This window comes from Hemitrygon akajei, chromosome 1 (genome assembly GCF_048418815.1).
Source record: "Hemitrygon akajei chromosome 1, sHemAka1.3, whole genome shotgun sequence".
NCBI lineage: Eukaryota > Metazoa > Chordata > Chondrichthyes > Myliobatiformes > Dasyatidae > Hemitrygon > Hemitrygon akajei.
In genome coordinates, this window is record NC_133124.1 from 202,998,345 (window position 1) to 203,012,679 (window position 14,335).

The 14,335-nt window shown below is 40.1% G+C and overlaps 1 protein-coding gene across 12 annotated transcripts in view; it reads right to left on the minus strand.

Moving 5' to 3' along the window:
* LOC140734700 (AP2-associated protein kinase 1-like) overlaps positions 1 to 14,335 on the minus strand; it is a 132,541-nt gene that overhangs the window by 40,207 nt on the left and 77,999 nt on the right. For 7 of the 12 annotated variants that reach the window (XM_073059068.1, XM_073059029.1, XM_073059039.1 and 4 more), the window contains exons 12-16: positions 10,759 to 10,989; positions 9,245 to 9,468; positions 8,059 to 8,216; positions 5,144 to 5,257; positions 4,710 to 4,814 (exon numbers count right to left, since the gene is read on the minus strand). In XM_073059068.1, the coding sequence (XP_072915169.1) occupies positions 4,710 to 4,814; positions 5,144 to 5,257; positions 8,059 to 8,216; positions 9,245 to 9,468; positions 10,759 to 10,989 (832 nt within the window). The remainder of the gene's footprint in view (positions 1 to 4,709; positions 4,815 to 5,143; positions 5,258 to 8,058; positions 8,217 to 9,244; positions 9,469 to 10,758; positions 10,990 to 14,335) is intronic. The other 5 variants (XM_073059079.1, XM_073059048.1, XM_073059124.1 and 2 more) reach the window with 3 other exon arrangements.

Genomic DNA, 14,335 nt, shown 5'->3' on the forward strand with positions numbered 1-14,335 from the left:
AGAGATACAATACGAAATGTAAGCATACTGCAAAGAATAATATTTTAAGAAATAAATTATATAATGCAGGCTATTTGAGGAATTCACACCAGCTCACAAGCTAAGCTGTAAATATGTTTACCAATCTGCAAGTGTATATTGCAATCATGATTCAGATTGTTTCTGGCACAGCTCCAGATGTACCTCTGCAGGTTCACAATACATATTCCAGAAAGGGTGAATGCTACTACATGTCTATCAAGAGATAATGTGCAATATTTAGTTCAATAATTTGACTTGTGTCATGACAATGAAATTACCGGTTTTCAGTCTGCACTGAAAGCGAAGTCAATAAAAACAGTCCCATGTTAAAATCCCGAAATCCTACAGGTGAATTTCACTTATTAAACTGGTGGCTTTGACACAGAGGTCTTATTAATATGCAAGAAATCATTTAAAATCCTAGGACTGTGGTGTAAGTTAAAGAATTTTGATCTTTGCAAATGAAGAGAAAGGAGTCGAGGGAGGGAAATGTAAAAAACAAGGCCATATTATGGCTATTTTATTTTCATTAAATCTATCTCCATGTAATAGTGTTGCTCACAATCTTTTAAGTTTTAATTCAGAAGAGTTAGATAGTCAAGCATTCATATCCAGTGGGTGTAACCTTTATACTGGGTTACCTTCCAGCAACTTTAACCAGAAAGTACTTTGTTCTGATACTGTTCTTTCAATGCACAGATCTGCCAGTCACTCAGTATAACCTGCCCTGTTCTGATACCAAATCATTGGATTATTCAACAATAGTTCAACAGTTCAAGAATTTAACAGTATTCAACAATATTGATTGTTTGACAATCAGCAGCGGTGCACCTCAAGGATGTGTGCTTAGCCTGCTGCTCGACTCTCTCTACACCCATGACTGTGTGGCGAGGTGTGGCTCAAACACCATCTATAAATATGCTGTACTGGCAGATTCTCAGATAATGACGAGGAGGCATGCAGGAGTGAGGTAGATCGGTTGGTTTAGTGGTTTTACAACAATAACCTTGCACTCAACATCAGTAAGAGCAAGGAATGTATTGTGGACTTCAGAAAGGGGAAGCTGAGGGAACACATACCAGTCCTCATCAAGAGGTCAACAGTGGAAAGAAAGGGTGAGCAGTTTCAAGTTCCTGGGTGTCAACATTTCTGAAGATCTATCCTAGGCCCAACACTCGATACAATTACAAAGTGGCTATGAGTTTGAGAAGATTTAGTATGTCATCAAAGACTCTAACAAATTTCTACAGATAGGAGAGCATTCTAACTGGTTGCATCACCGTATAGTATGCACAGAATTGGAAAAAGCTGCAGAGAGCTGCAGACTCACTCCATCATGGCCACCTGCCTCCCCACATTGAGAACATCTTTAAAAAGTGATGACTCAAAAAGGCGCTGTCTATTATTAAGGACTCCCATCAAACAAGACATGCTCTCTTCTTATTATTACCAGCCTTTACTCCTCCACCATAAGATTTCAGAATAGACAATGAACCAATTCATGAACACCACCTCACTATTTTTACTCACTTTTTGCACCACTTATTTAATTTAATTTAATTATACAGTATGTATGTGTATTAATTGTAATCTATAGTTTTTTTATGTATTGCACTGTACTGGTGCCATAAAACAGCAAATTTCATAACATACACTGTGCCAGTGATTTTAAACCTGTTTCTGAGGTGATGGTAGATTATTGCCTCCCAAATTTGATATTACATTTGCTTCCCATTGTTCTTGCGACAAGGAATAGGAACCTTTGAGGATCTTTCTTCCAAATCATCAGCTGTCACATTCCTCTAGCTACTGAAAGACATCCCAGAAACTGAATAAAGTACCTTTATTACGTATCATAGAAATACTAGAATCCATACCATAAGTGCCCAAAGCACCCATCCATTATTTATTCATTTGAATCCGATGCAAGAATCTAAAACATTTCTGAAAAAGACTTTAACAATTACATTTTCAAACAATTTTTCAGAAATGTTTCTGTGGGCTGCGGGAAGGAAGGAGTTGTCGATGTATTGGGTTGAAACCCTGCATCAGGACTTGTATCCTGATGCAGGTTTTGGACCTGAAAAGTCAACAAGTCCTGATGCCAGGTTTTGTCTCAAAATGTCAACAGTTCCTTCTCTCTCCACAGATACTGCTTGACACTCTAAGCTCCTCCAACAGATTGTTTTTGCTCCAGATTCTTGCATCTGCAGTCTCTTGTGTCTCCTTATTTTCTGAAATATCTTCTCACATATTCTTCACAAAAATCAATATAACTAGTGGAGTTTAATAATGTGCTCAAAATTGCTTCTATCGACCGGAACAATATTCTACCAGTTCAAAACTACTAACTGAATAAATGAAATTGGTGACTGAAGTCATGGAATAGCACAATTCCTCAGGATTCCCTTTATTGTAATACAATTTAATCTCTTGGTAAAATTCTAGATCAAAGAGTGGAGTTTGACAAGTGCTGATAAAGCACCGCTATGTGATGAAACCATGCATTTATATTCTTATTACTTGTATTTACATGGAGAAACTAAGAAATCAGTGAACAGCAAATGCTTTCATTTGGTGGGATCAAAATCAATTATCAACACAGAAAGGCATTGTCCATCATGGCCAGATATCAAATAGTTGAAACAGGGTGTCAAAGTCACATTAAATGGAATGCAATTTACCTCTAAGGTGCAGGTTTATGGGCTATAAGCAAAATAATGTTAGTTTTGCTTTTACAATTATTTAGACAAAAAGGTGATTAGAATTACAACAAGGAAATTAGGCTCCCAATGATATGGTCCCAATGTGAATAACAAGAGGGAAAATACACACAACACTGGCTAATGGCCACCATACTAGCCATCAACTACCAATATTTTAACAATGCTTATGACAGTATTAGAGTGGAGTGGTGGAGATACATCTTTACCAAAGGAGGTGTAAGGTGCTCCTTTCCTCCGCTAGCCTGCAGGTCACCCTTGGGCGAGGTGTAGCACCAGCTTAGCTCCCACATCCCTTGACCAGGGCCACATGAAGCCATGGGAGAAGGTGGCGTATGGTAATATGAGCATCCAGCAGACAATTTCTGAAGAGTATTGATAATCGCTTGGATCACCCATCTTGTAAAGACACTGCCTAGAAGAAGGCAATGGCAAACCACTTCCATAGAAAAATTTGCCAAGAACAGTCATGGTCATGAAAAGACCATGACTGGCCATGTTGTACAACATGGCCCATAATGAATGAATGATGATCATATTAATTCAAATCCAAGGGGAAAGTCTAATATTGTTTTCTGTGAATGATTCTGTATTAACCTAGTTACAATTTAAATAATACGGAAGTGAAATTCCAGGGCAAAAAAAATGCAAAGTATTCTGGGAATACAGGACATGAAGAGCACAGTGTATTAAAAAAATTTAAATGTATCATGATAGGTATGTAAAACCACAAATTTTGCCACCGACTGAGACCTCAGGGCAATTTTATGTTCCCCCACCCTCCCCTCAAAAGAAGTCAGTCAGCAACACAGATGGTAAAGATGGTTTAAGTGTTAATTTATGGGGCTGTTGCAAATTCATGATGCTTTTTCTCAGCAATGATATGTCCCAGACTCTGCCTTTCACACTGTCAGATGGCCAAACTCTGACCAAGTTCTCCGTACCTTGCTAGAAATACCCTACACTTACAGCATTGTCTGACTGCCACTCCCAATGTAAACCCTTTGGAGGGTAAATCAACTCCAATATTAGAAACAGGCATCTATAAGCCTTGTAAAATACTGAGCCTTCACTGAAAATTTTCAGGAACATTACCTTGTACTAAAGGCAAGGCAACCAAACTTGGCCTTCTCTGATGTTCCGAATGCTTCAATCTTGTGCTACCTGTTGTTCTCAGTGTAATGTAACTTCTAAAGCAGGTTGCTGTTTGGTGGGAAGTGTGGGCCTGCAGGAGCTGTTTTTAGCACTCTGCAGTGTGGTCCTAACAGCAGGTATAATCACCTCCGAAAGTGCAAGCAGGAATAAAAAAGGGAGAGAGAGGCAGAAAGATTTGTAACTTTCACTGAAAGACATAAAAATGGCCAGAGGACTGAAACCTTAAATCTTTGTTTTCAGCAGTACGTTTTTTTCCCCAGCCTGGAAATGCAATGGTGTACTATTAATGGGAAGATTCAGCTATTTTATTTCCAGATATTTGATACATTGTAGCATTTGGTAACTCCCTTGCATGGAAAGTTACCATCCAAAGGTTTATAACCCAGTTCTCCGCATCTTCAATAGCCAGAAGGTACTCTTCAGATATTTCAAATGAAAAAAATTTCTCAAGAGGTGTTTAATGTGTGGCTAAATCTGCTGACGGTAGTCTAGGACATTCTGTGCCCACAGAAGCTTCAGAAGTCCACATTTGATTCAGTTGCTACACATACAAGAAGGTGATAAGCTTAAAGTGAGGGGGCAAATAATGTGCTTTAAATTTGTTTGGGAGTTGGGGCTTATACCTCTATGAAGAGGATACGGTGGCCGGACTGGTCAATTTGCAACAAGCCCTCATTATCTTGATCCCCAGATAACTACTATTAACAGACTTGCTTAATATGATCAATAAAAGTTGTTAGTTCCAATCTAAAGGATCTCAACTAACCAACTTCTGGATGGGACCCAAAGACAAACTCAGCACTTATTTACCTGGTGGGTCAGATGACGTTACAGGAGTGAAAGGATCGGGTACGTTAATTGGCGGGATGGCAGTGTCTGGAACCAACAGTTCTGAAGTCTTTTCAGCTGAGCCAACTGAGTAGACAAGAGCAGACAGAGGAGCAGAAGACAACCAAGTGCAGCAAAGAGGAAAAGGAAGCAGAGAACAATTATACATCACAAAATGATCTGCTAATCTGCCCAACCAGTTGCATTGATTTTACAGTCAATTCATATTCAATCAGCCCACAAGGCCAACACCAATGTTTATAACTCCAAAAATGTCCAAATACAAATTTTATGGATTTGCTAAATGCTGAATTCCTGAACCAACATAAACCTTTTGTCAAGTGCCTTTCCTACGTTTTTAACATAGAACACAGTACAAGTTTAGAATGTGAAACTGCATTGGCTTACAAACTAACCTGTCCCAGAGGCAAAGGGATCTATTCCAAAAGCATCTGCATGCACCTGGACCTGAGTGGATGGAAGCCCTGGCATTAGACTCTCAGTGGTAGCATCTGTCTTCTCAACCTTACCTGTGAATTCAGAAAGAAATTTTAAAACTTGCTGTCCATCTTTTACAGTTTTGCACTCCTTATTTTAGAAAGGATATACAGACATTGGACAGGGTTCAGAGAAGATTCACGAGAATGATTCCAGGAATGAAAGGGTTACCATATGAGGAACACCTGGCTGCTCTAGGGCTGTATTCCCTGGAGTTCAGGAGAATGAGGGGGAAACTCAAAGAAACACTCTGAATGTTAAAAGGCCTGAACGGATTAGATATGACACAGTTATTTCCCGTGGTAGGGGATTCTAGGACAAGAGGGCATGACTTCAGGATTGGAGGACATCCATTTAGAACAGAGATGTGGAGAAGTTACTTTAGTCAGAAGGTGGTAGATCTGTGGAATCTGTTGCTACAAGTGGCTGTGGAGGCCAGGTCATTGGGTGCATTTAAGGCAGAGATAGCTAGGTTCTTGATTAGCCAGGGCATCAAAGGGTATGGGGAGAAGGCAAGGGAGTGGGGATGACTGGAAGAATTGGATCAGCCCATGACTGAATGGCGGAGCAGACTCAATGGGCCAAATGGCCTACTTTTACTCCTATATCTTATGGTCTTTTACAAGTTTTTCAAAAAGGTAAGGAAAATAACAATAAGAATCATTTGTTTACCAACTAATTACAGGATGGCTTTATAGAAGATAATAGATTGTGGCTAATTTTACATCCAATTAAAAAAGTCAAAGATACAAAATAAATTCAGGTTAAGGAAGGCTGGAATAGGGAGTTCTTTTTCCATATAATCCACACTAAAGATCAATTTGTTGATTTGGTTAAACAGAGCTCTTATTTTAAGAACTGATAGATTATCTTATAGAAGGCTATAGCATGTAGCTGTTGGTGCTTTCATTCACTGTTTCAGTATTTGTTTTGGATACTGACAGGACAATTTAAAAATGTATGTTCTCTTTTGATGTTATTAAGCAGAAAGTAGAACAAGCCAGGAACAACAAGGGTAATATGAAGAATGTTCAAAAGTTAGGAGTGGGGTGGGTGGGTGCGGAAGGTAAGAATAGGCAATCAGAAAATTAAAGACAAAGAAAGGAATGAGATTATTACCCAAAGTCACACTGATAGTTCTGTCCTACAGCCTTCATGCTGTTCAAGGTCGATACTGTAGTACACAATAACAACTGACTTATTGAGTTTCTGCTCTGCTTCACCAGTAAAGGCATGCAATTTGACTATTATATCACCTGGAATGGTCTTCCTTACCCCTTTCCTAAGTCCACCTTTCTCTCCTCATTCAGACTTCAAAATAAACCACCCTGACAATGCTTCTCCAACATCTGTTCCAATCAAACAAATCAAAATCATATTGCTTAAAAATACTAACACATTGAAAAGCAATTTTTGGAGAAAGTGTCTTATTACTTTTCTCTTCTGCCTACATTTGTTTAGTTTTCGAAGCTCATCTCTGATAGCGGCTCTCATGTGGTGTGAAATGCCAATATCAAGTTCCTCAGTTAACAACCAACAAAAGGATTGCTAAGGGGAGTATGTACGTCTGCCAGGCAATTTATAAATTTTACTTTTAATCATAACTAGCTCAATCTTTCTATAAGAGCACTGTGGGATTTGCATAAGGAAAATAAAATCTGTTGAGTTCCAGACTTTCAATTAAATTTAGCAATGCAATTGGGGATTGTTAGGGATCAACAACTGCTGCTTTGCTCAAACTTCATCGGCAACACTTCTTGCAATGATGCCAAGAGCCAGACTACACTTAGAAAATCAGAATTTCAATTTCATTAGGACATTGGCGACATACCAAGTTTCCTCAAAGATTCTTGTACATTTCTACAGATTTGCAGCATGGAGAGCCTTCTGACTGGTTGCATCACAGCCTGGTATGAAAGCTCCAAAGCATAGGACTGCATGAGGAAGCAGAGGAGTGTAGACTTAGCCAGTCTGATCACAATCGCAAACCTCCTCGCAACTGAGGACGTCTTCAAGAGCTGGTATATCAAGAAGGTGGCAGCCATCTTTAAGGGTCTTCGCCTTCTGGGACATGCTCCCTTTGCCTTACTGCCATCAGGGAGGAGGTAGAGGAGTTTGAAGATCCACACTCAACATTTCAAGAACAGCTTCTTCCCCACTGCTATCAGATTTCTAAACAGTTCATGAACCCATGAACACAACATCATTATTTGTCTTTGCACTATTTTTTGCATGATCGACTCCATTTTGAAGCACCGAGGAAGATTGAAGCATCGGGGCGAATGTGGAGGAGGTTAGTAGTCGGTCTCCACTGAGGCCATGGGATTGACGGCAGACGGTAGCCAAGTTAGCAGCATTTGGATGCGGTATGGTGAACACTCTTCACAGAAGGACTGAATTCATGCGGCCGTATCCTCAATGCTGTCAGGAGGATGTTTTCAAAATTCAGGGCTGAATGGTTAATTTCATCAGGTGAGTTTTCTTTGTCTACTGTCAAAACAGTGATGTCAATTTATCTGCATTATCTTAATGATTTTTGGGTCTATTATGAAGCCTGACAAGTCAGTTTCATATGTGAACAGTCAAAACTTCATTGCTTCCTCTGAAACTCAGCTTTCATTGGGCCTGTAATATGTGGAATCTTTAACCACCTGGTATGCTATTTCCAAGTTAATCAAATGCAAAACCATCACCTGTTCAAAAGTATAGACAGATTTAATCCTCAAAATAGAATTTGTTCAGTGGAGAATAAGCTTCAATCAAAGAATAAAAGATAGAGAGTTCTGTTGAGTGGGTTAGTCTTGTGTTGAAGTATTTTCAGGTTTATACTTACTATCTTTCAGCTTTTCAAAGTCCTTGTTAAGTAGCTCCTCTGCAGTGAGTTTGGAAAAATTGTCGTCAGCAAAAGGGTTCCAGGTGGAAACGTCGGGAGGATTATACACATTTTGTTGGGAGGTCCTGGGAGATCCTGAGGGAGTTGTTGTAGCTGACCTATGTGGAAAAGGGTCATGCAGTGAATACCTTACACTAGCTGGTTTAAACTTAATAAAAACTCATCACATATTTCACTAAATTAAGAGCAATCCAAAGGCTTTGTAGATAAATGGATTCCCATATATTGTCGGGTAGACCAGAGGATCAACATTCAATTTCTAATCTACACAGAGATAAATGCCAAACATTTGGGATAACAATTGACTAATACTGGAGTAGGCAAGACTGGGAAAGCAGGGAGCCATTTTGAGGGTCAGATGGGTTGTGTAGCAGTGATCCAATGTTTAAATACTTACTGCCGTTTAGGGCAGCAGTGAAGATCCTCCATCTCTGGCGGTGTTCAGGGTTTCTTTCATCATGTCAGTAGCTTCCTCTTGGTTTTCACTACTGTCAGTCATGCAAGTCTCGGGTGGAGACTCAGGAATACTGTCACACTCAGATCTAGAAGGATTTTTCATTGCTGTTTCCCTAACAGTTTTGTTTTACCCATCAGGATTGTTAGCCCTGAGCTGAACCCCCAAACCTGGAGGACTGGTGGACCACTCTTACTTGTTTGGCATGTGTGACCCTACCAAAAGCCAAAGCATATAGCCCTGACTCCAGCCAACATAGCTCTCCAGGTCATTGAGGTAAGGTTGTGGACTTCTTGGAGGTATATTTAAATACTAACCATTTTTTTTGACCAATGCAACAGTAGATACTTCATTCTAAACAATGCCAGCACTTGATGTCTACAAAAGCCATTTGCTCCAGGTCTTAAAGAGAGGGGAATTTGTAACATGTTACCAAATGGAAGGAAGCAGAGATTTAGTTTGATGAATTTAAAAAGCCAGCTGAATAATTAATGGAGATAAAATAAAAAGCATGAGGTGAGATAAAAAATTTGGTAAACAACTTAATGAAACCATATGCCTATAGGGTTACATTGTCTGCTTATCCCAAACAATTCATTGCAATTCCAGCCAGACAACTGATTTAATTAAGCCAGAGACGATAATCATTCATTAAATAAAAGCCAAACCTACTTGGATTTGTTTAAACCAGCTTCTGCGGCAGCGGCAGCGAGGAGCTGGGTTGATTTACTGACTGGAACCCCAAATACTGCACTGTACGTGACATCACTCAGAATCCTTCTGTGCCCGGCCCGCTGAGTCTTGGGTGATGACGGAGGAGTCACAGACATCGGCACTATCTTCGGAGACTGATTTGGTGCCACCTGTGGCGGCTGTTGCTGCTGCTGGATCTGGGTCTGCAAGGGAAAGCAGTCAACTTCACTTATGTCCACAATCCCAAACAAGCTCAAAATGTTCAAAATGCTCACAAGCTCAAAATGCAGGCTTGGGAACACTTGTATCATTATTTCTCTAAAAGCATTGCAACTGGTAAACATTTCCTTGCATGCTATTCTCACACAACCAGAACAGAACATTTTTATTCCAACTTCTCCTTTTGTTTTAGGAATAAGAGAAAGAGTGGGAATCACTAAGTTGCCCACACATCTAAGCAGTTGTGATGCGTATTCATTGCCTTGCTCATATTTCCCATCCAACCTGAAATCGCATTATCACATAAAAAAGCAAATTAATGTCTTAGCTAATATTCACAAAATGCTGGTGGAACACAGCAGGCCAGTCAGCATCTATAGGAAGAAGCACAGTCGACATTTTGGGCTGAGACCCTTCGTCAGCCATGATGAAGGATCTCGGCCCAAAACGTCGACTGTGCTTCTTCCTATAGATGCTGCCTGGCCTGCTGGCGTTCCACCAGCATTTTGTGTATGTTGCTTGAATTTCCAGCATCTGCAGATTTCCTCGTGTTTGCCTTAGCTAATATTGTGGCTTTTTCAGAGTGAGGGTGAAGGCTGAATACTCTTTGGAATGCTCTTTGCTCAATGGAATAATTTAATGGTGGCATTTACAAGAAAACTGATGAAAAAGGGGAAGGAATTAGCAAAATTGCTTGATTTCAAATAGCAACTCAAGCTTGAAAGACTACACATTTTTTTAATAAAGAAAACTTTAATTTGGCATAATTTTCACATTTGCACAAATGTCTGGGCTAACAGCGAATTCTCATCTTTCGTTCTGACATGGGAGGAGGCAATTTTGCCCCATCAAGTTGACACTGGCTCACGGGGCAAACCCATTCCCACTAATTTACACTGCAACCTATTCTGCGACTTAACCATCAACCATCCCTAATTTCCACTACTTGTGTACGTACCTGGCTAATTTACAGTGGTCAATTAACCTGACAATCTGCTTTCTTTGGGATGGGGGGGAGGAAACCATAGAACCTGTAGGAAATCCTCAAGGTCACAGGAGGAATGTGCAAACTCCCCAGGGACAATATGGAAGTCTGGATTGAACTTGGGTCGCCGGAGCTACAAAGGAGCAGTTGTACCAGCTGTGCCACTGTGCTATAGGTTTGAGAAATGTCACAGTCCCCATCCATCTATCAATAGAGGGCAAGTCTCTCTTTGTTGTCATTGTATGTTCAGGTGTTACAAGGGATAAACACTTAATTTGCAAACTCTTACCATTCCCTGTTCCTGAGAGGCTGCTTGAGCGCCTGCAGCATGCTGCTGCGGCAGGGGCAGTGGTGTGTGTTGCAGGTGTGCTGCAGTCAGCTGCTGCTGGACATTAGCAGCCTGCTGGCTCACATACTGCATCTGCTGCATGGCTGTGGCAAGCTGCTGTTGCTGGAGATAGAAATTCTGCATCATCTGATGTTGCATGACTTGTTGCTGCGCTTGCTGTATGGCGTGGTACTGGTCACCAACACATGCAAATAAGACACTCAAAATCAATTGAAAGAATTGGTGACATAAAGCATAAAATCATAAAAAAGAATAACGGTGACAAATCGGATTTCACCATTGCCAAATGTTGACTGCTCAGTATAAATACAGGCGCCATGAGTGTGATTTATCCCATTATGTCACTTGGGCAGAAGGTAAACACAAGTCTGCAGCAAGTACACTGGGTTAATGGAAAGTGACGTGACTAATCATTGCATTATTACAACAAAAATATCTCTAAATGATTTATACAGTAGTCTGCAGTGCCGTCTCATTTCTATGTAAACACAGCAGGCCAGATGTATGCAAGGAAGAACAAGATGACTTTTTGCTTGTTATATCATAACTTATGAGTGGGTCATTGGCCAACTGAAGGTGAGGTAGCCTTGGATTTGGCGCACTCGCCTGCTTCAAAAGGCAGCACTATTATCAAGTAATGATTTATTCTAATTACACACTTTGTCAGCCTAAGTAAAACAATAAGACCATAAGACAAAGGAGCAGATTTGCCACCCTCTGGCTAAAGAAATTCCCCCTCATCTCCGTTCCAAAGGATGTCCTTCTGTTCTGAGGCTGCGCCTTCTGATCCTAGACTCTCCCACTTTTGAAAGCATCCTCTCCACATCATTTCATTTTAGCTTTTCGATATTCAATGACATCCCACCTTTCTTCTGAACTCCAGTGAGTACAGGCCCAGAGCCATCAAACACTATTCAAACATTAACCCTTTCATTCCTGGGATCATTCTCATAAACCTCCACTGGACCCTCTCCAATACTACTATATCCCTTCTTAGTTATGGGGCCCAAAACTCCTTCAAGTACACCAAATGTGGTCTGGCCAATGAGTTAAAAAGTCTCAGCATTACATTACTTTTAAATTTCAGTGTTCTCAAAATGAATATTAACATTGCATTTCCCTTTCTTACTACTGACTCAACCTGCAAGTTAACTTTTAGAGAGCCCTCTCCAAGTCCCTTTGCACCTACAATTTCCGAGGTTAATTCCATTTAGGAAATATTCCTACCACTAAAGTGCACAACAATAAACTTCCTTACACCGAATTCCATCTGCCACTCTTTTGCCCATGCTTCTCATCTTTCCAGTCCTTCTGCAGACTCACTACTTCCTCATTACAACCTGACTCTTTACCTATCTTGGCAGAACACCATTAGTCACTGGCAGCCAACCAGAAAAGGTCCCCTTTATTTCTACTCTGCCTCTATCAGTAAGCCAATCTTCTGTGCCTGCTTGTATCTTTCCTGTAATATTATGGGCTCTTATCTTGTTTAGCAAACCCATGTGTTGCACTGTGTCAAAGGCCTTTTGAAAATCCAGGTCAACTATACTCACTGACTCTCCTTTGTCTATCCTGTCTGCTATTTATTGAATTTCAACAGATTTCTCAGGCAAAATTTCCCCTTTAAGGAAGCCATTATAATTTCTGCCTATTTTATTGAGTGCCTCCTATTACCCTGACAACTCTTCCTTAATATTGTACTCTAACATCTTGCCAAGCATTGAAGTTAAGCTAAATGGCTTATAATTTCCTATCCCTTGTCTCCCTGCCTTCTTAAAGAGTGAAGTGACATTAATAATTTTCTACTCCTTCTAGAGTCAGTCCAGAATCTAGTGTTTCTTAAGAGATCATTATTAATGCTTCCTCAATCTCTTCAGCTACATCTTTCAGTATCATGGGCTGTAGTCCATCTGATCCAGGTGACTTATCTACCATCGGACCTTTCAGATTCCTAAGCACCTTCTCCTTCATAATAGCGATTACGTTCAATTCTGAAACCTGACACCTCAAATTTCAGCATGCTGCTGGTGTCTTCTACAGCGAAGACTCTACTGACACAAAATGCTTATTTAGTTTGTCTGCCCTATGAAACCCTCTCCAGTGTCATTTTCTAGTGGCCCAATGTCCACAATGCCCCTCATTTACTATTTACATATCTGAATAAACTTTAGATATCCACTTTTATATTATTGGCTAGCTTATCTTCATATTTTATCTTTTCTCTCTTTATTGTTCTTTAGTTGTCTTCTGTTGGGTTTCAAAAAACTCTAGATATCCACTAATTTTTGCTATATTATATGCCATCCTTTTGCTTTTATGCTGACTTTGACTTCCCCTGTCTGCCACAGTTGCCTCATCTACCCTTTAGATTGCTTCTTCTTTAGGATGAACTCATTCTACATTTTTCAAATTATTCCAGGAGGCTCCAGCCATTGCTGCTCTGCTGTCATCCCTGCTAGTTTCCTCTTTGAACCAACTTTGACCAGCACCCCTCTCATTCCTCTGTAGTTATCTATACTCAACTCTAACAATGATACAACCAATTTTAGCTTCTCCCTCTCAAACTGCAGGGTAAATTCTATCATTGCTTCCTGATGGTTCTTTTGCCTTAATTTCCCTAATTAAATCTGGTTCATTACACAACAACCCGTTCAGAGTTGCCTTTCCCTCATGGGTCAACCATATGCTGTGCTAAAAAGCCATCTTGTAGGTATTCCTTCTCTTGGGATCCAAAATCAACCTGGTTTCCCTAAAATACCTACCCATTGAAACCACCCATGACCATTGTAACAGTGCCCGATTTTTTCCATGCCTTTTCTGTCTCCCACTATAATTTGTACTCTACACCTTGGCTAATGTTTGGAGGTCTGTACGTATCTTCCATCAGGGCTTTGTTTCACTCCTGCAGTTTCTTTACACTACCTGCAAGGATTCTACATTATTTGATCCCATGTCATTTCTTTTTTATGGATTTGATTCAATATTTTTACCAACAAAGCAACCTCACCCCCTGTGCCAACCTGCCCATCCTTTCGATACAATATGTATCCTTGGATGTTAAGCTTTCAACTGAGCTCTTCCTTCAACACGACTCAGTGACAACATCATACCTGCTGATTTCTAACTGTGCTAAAAGATCATCCACCTGTGTATACTGTGTGCATTGAAATATAATCATATATTCAAGCTGTGCCTATAACACTCCCCCCAACCTAGACTTCTATCTTAGGACCAAGAACACAAGCAAGCTTACTCATAAGGGATATCCATCTCCTAGTTGTAGATGGAATTATTGGTACTCAGTACCTAGTTCCAGCCATCACTAAATTGGTGAAATAGTGCAGGACGTGTACGTACACTGAGCAGTCATGAACAATGAGTTGACAAACAGATGGTGATCATTTAAACTCTGTAAAGTAGAAAAAAATACTAAAACAGATAAAAATATAGACTAGACCAATGATTCCTAACAAGAAAATAAATCATAAAACATGATGATGTTGATGAAGTTGCCCTA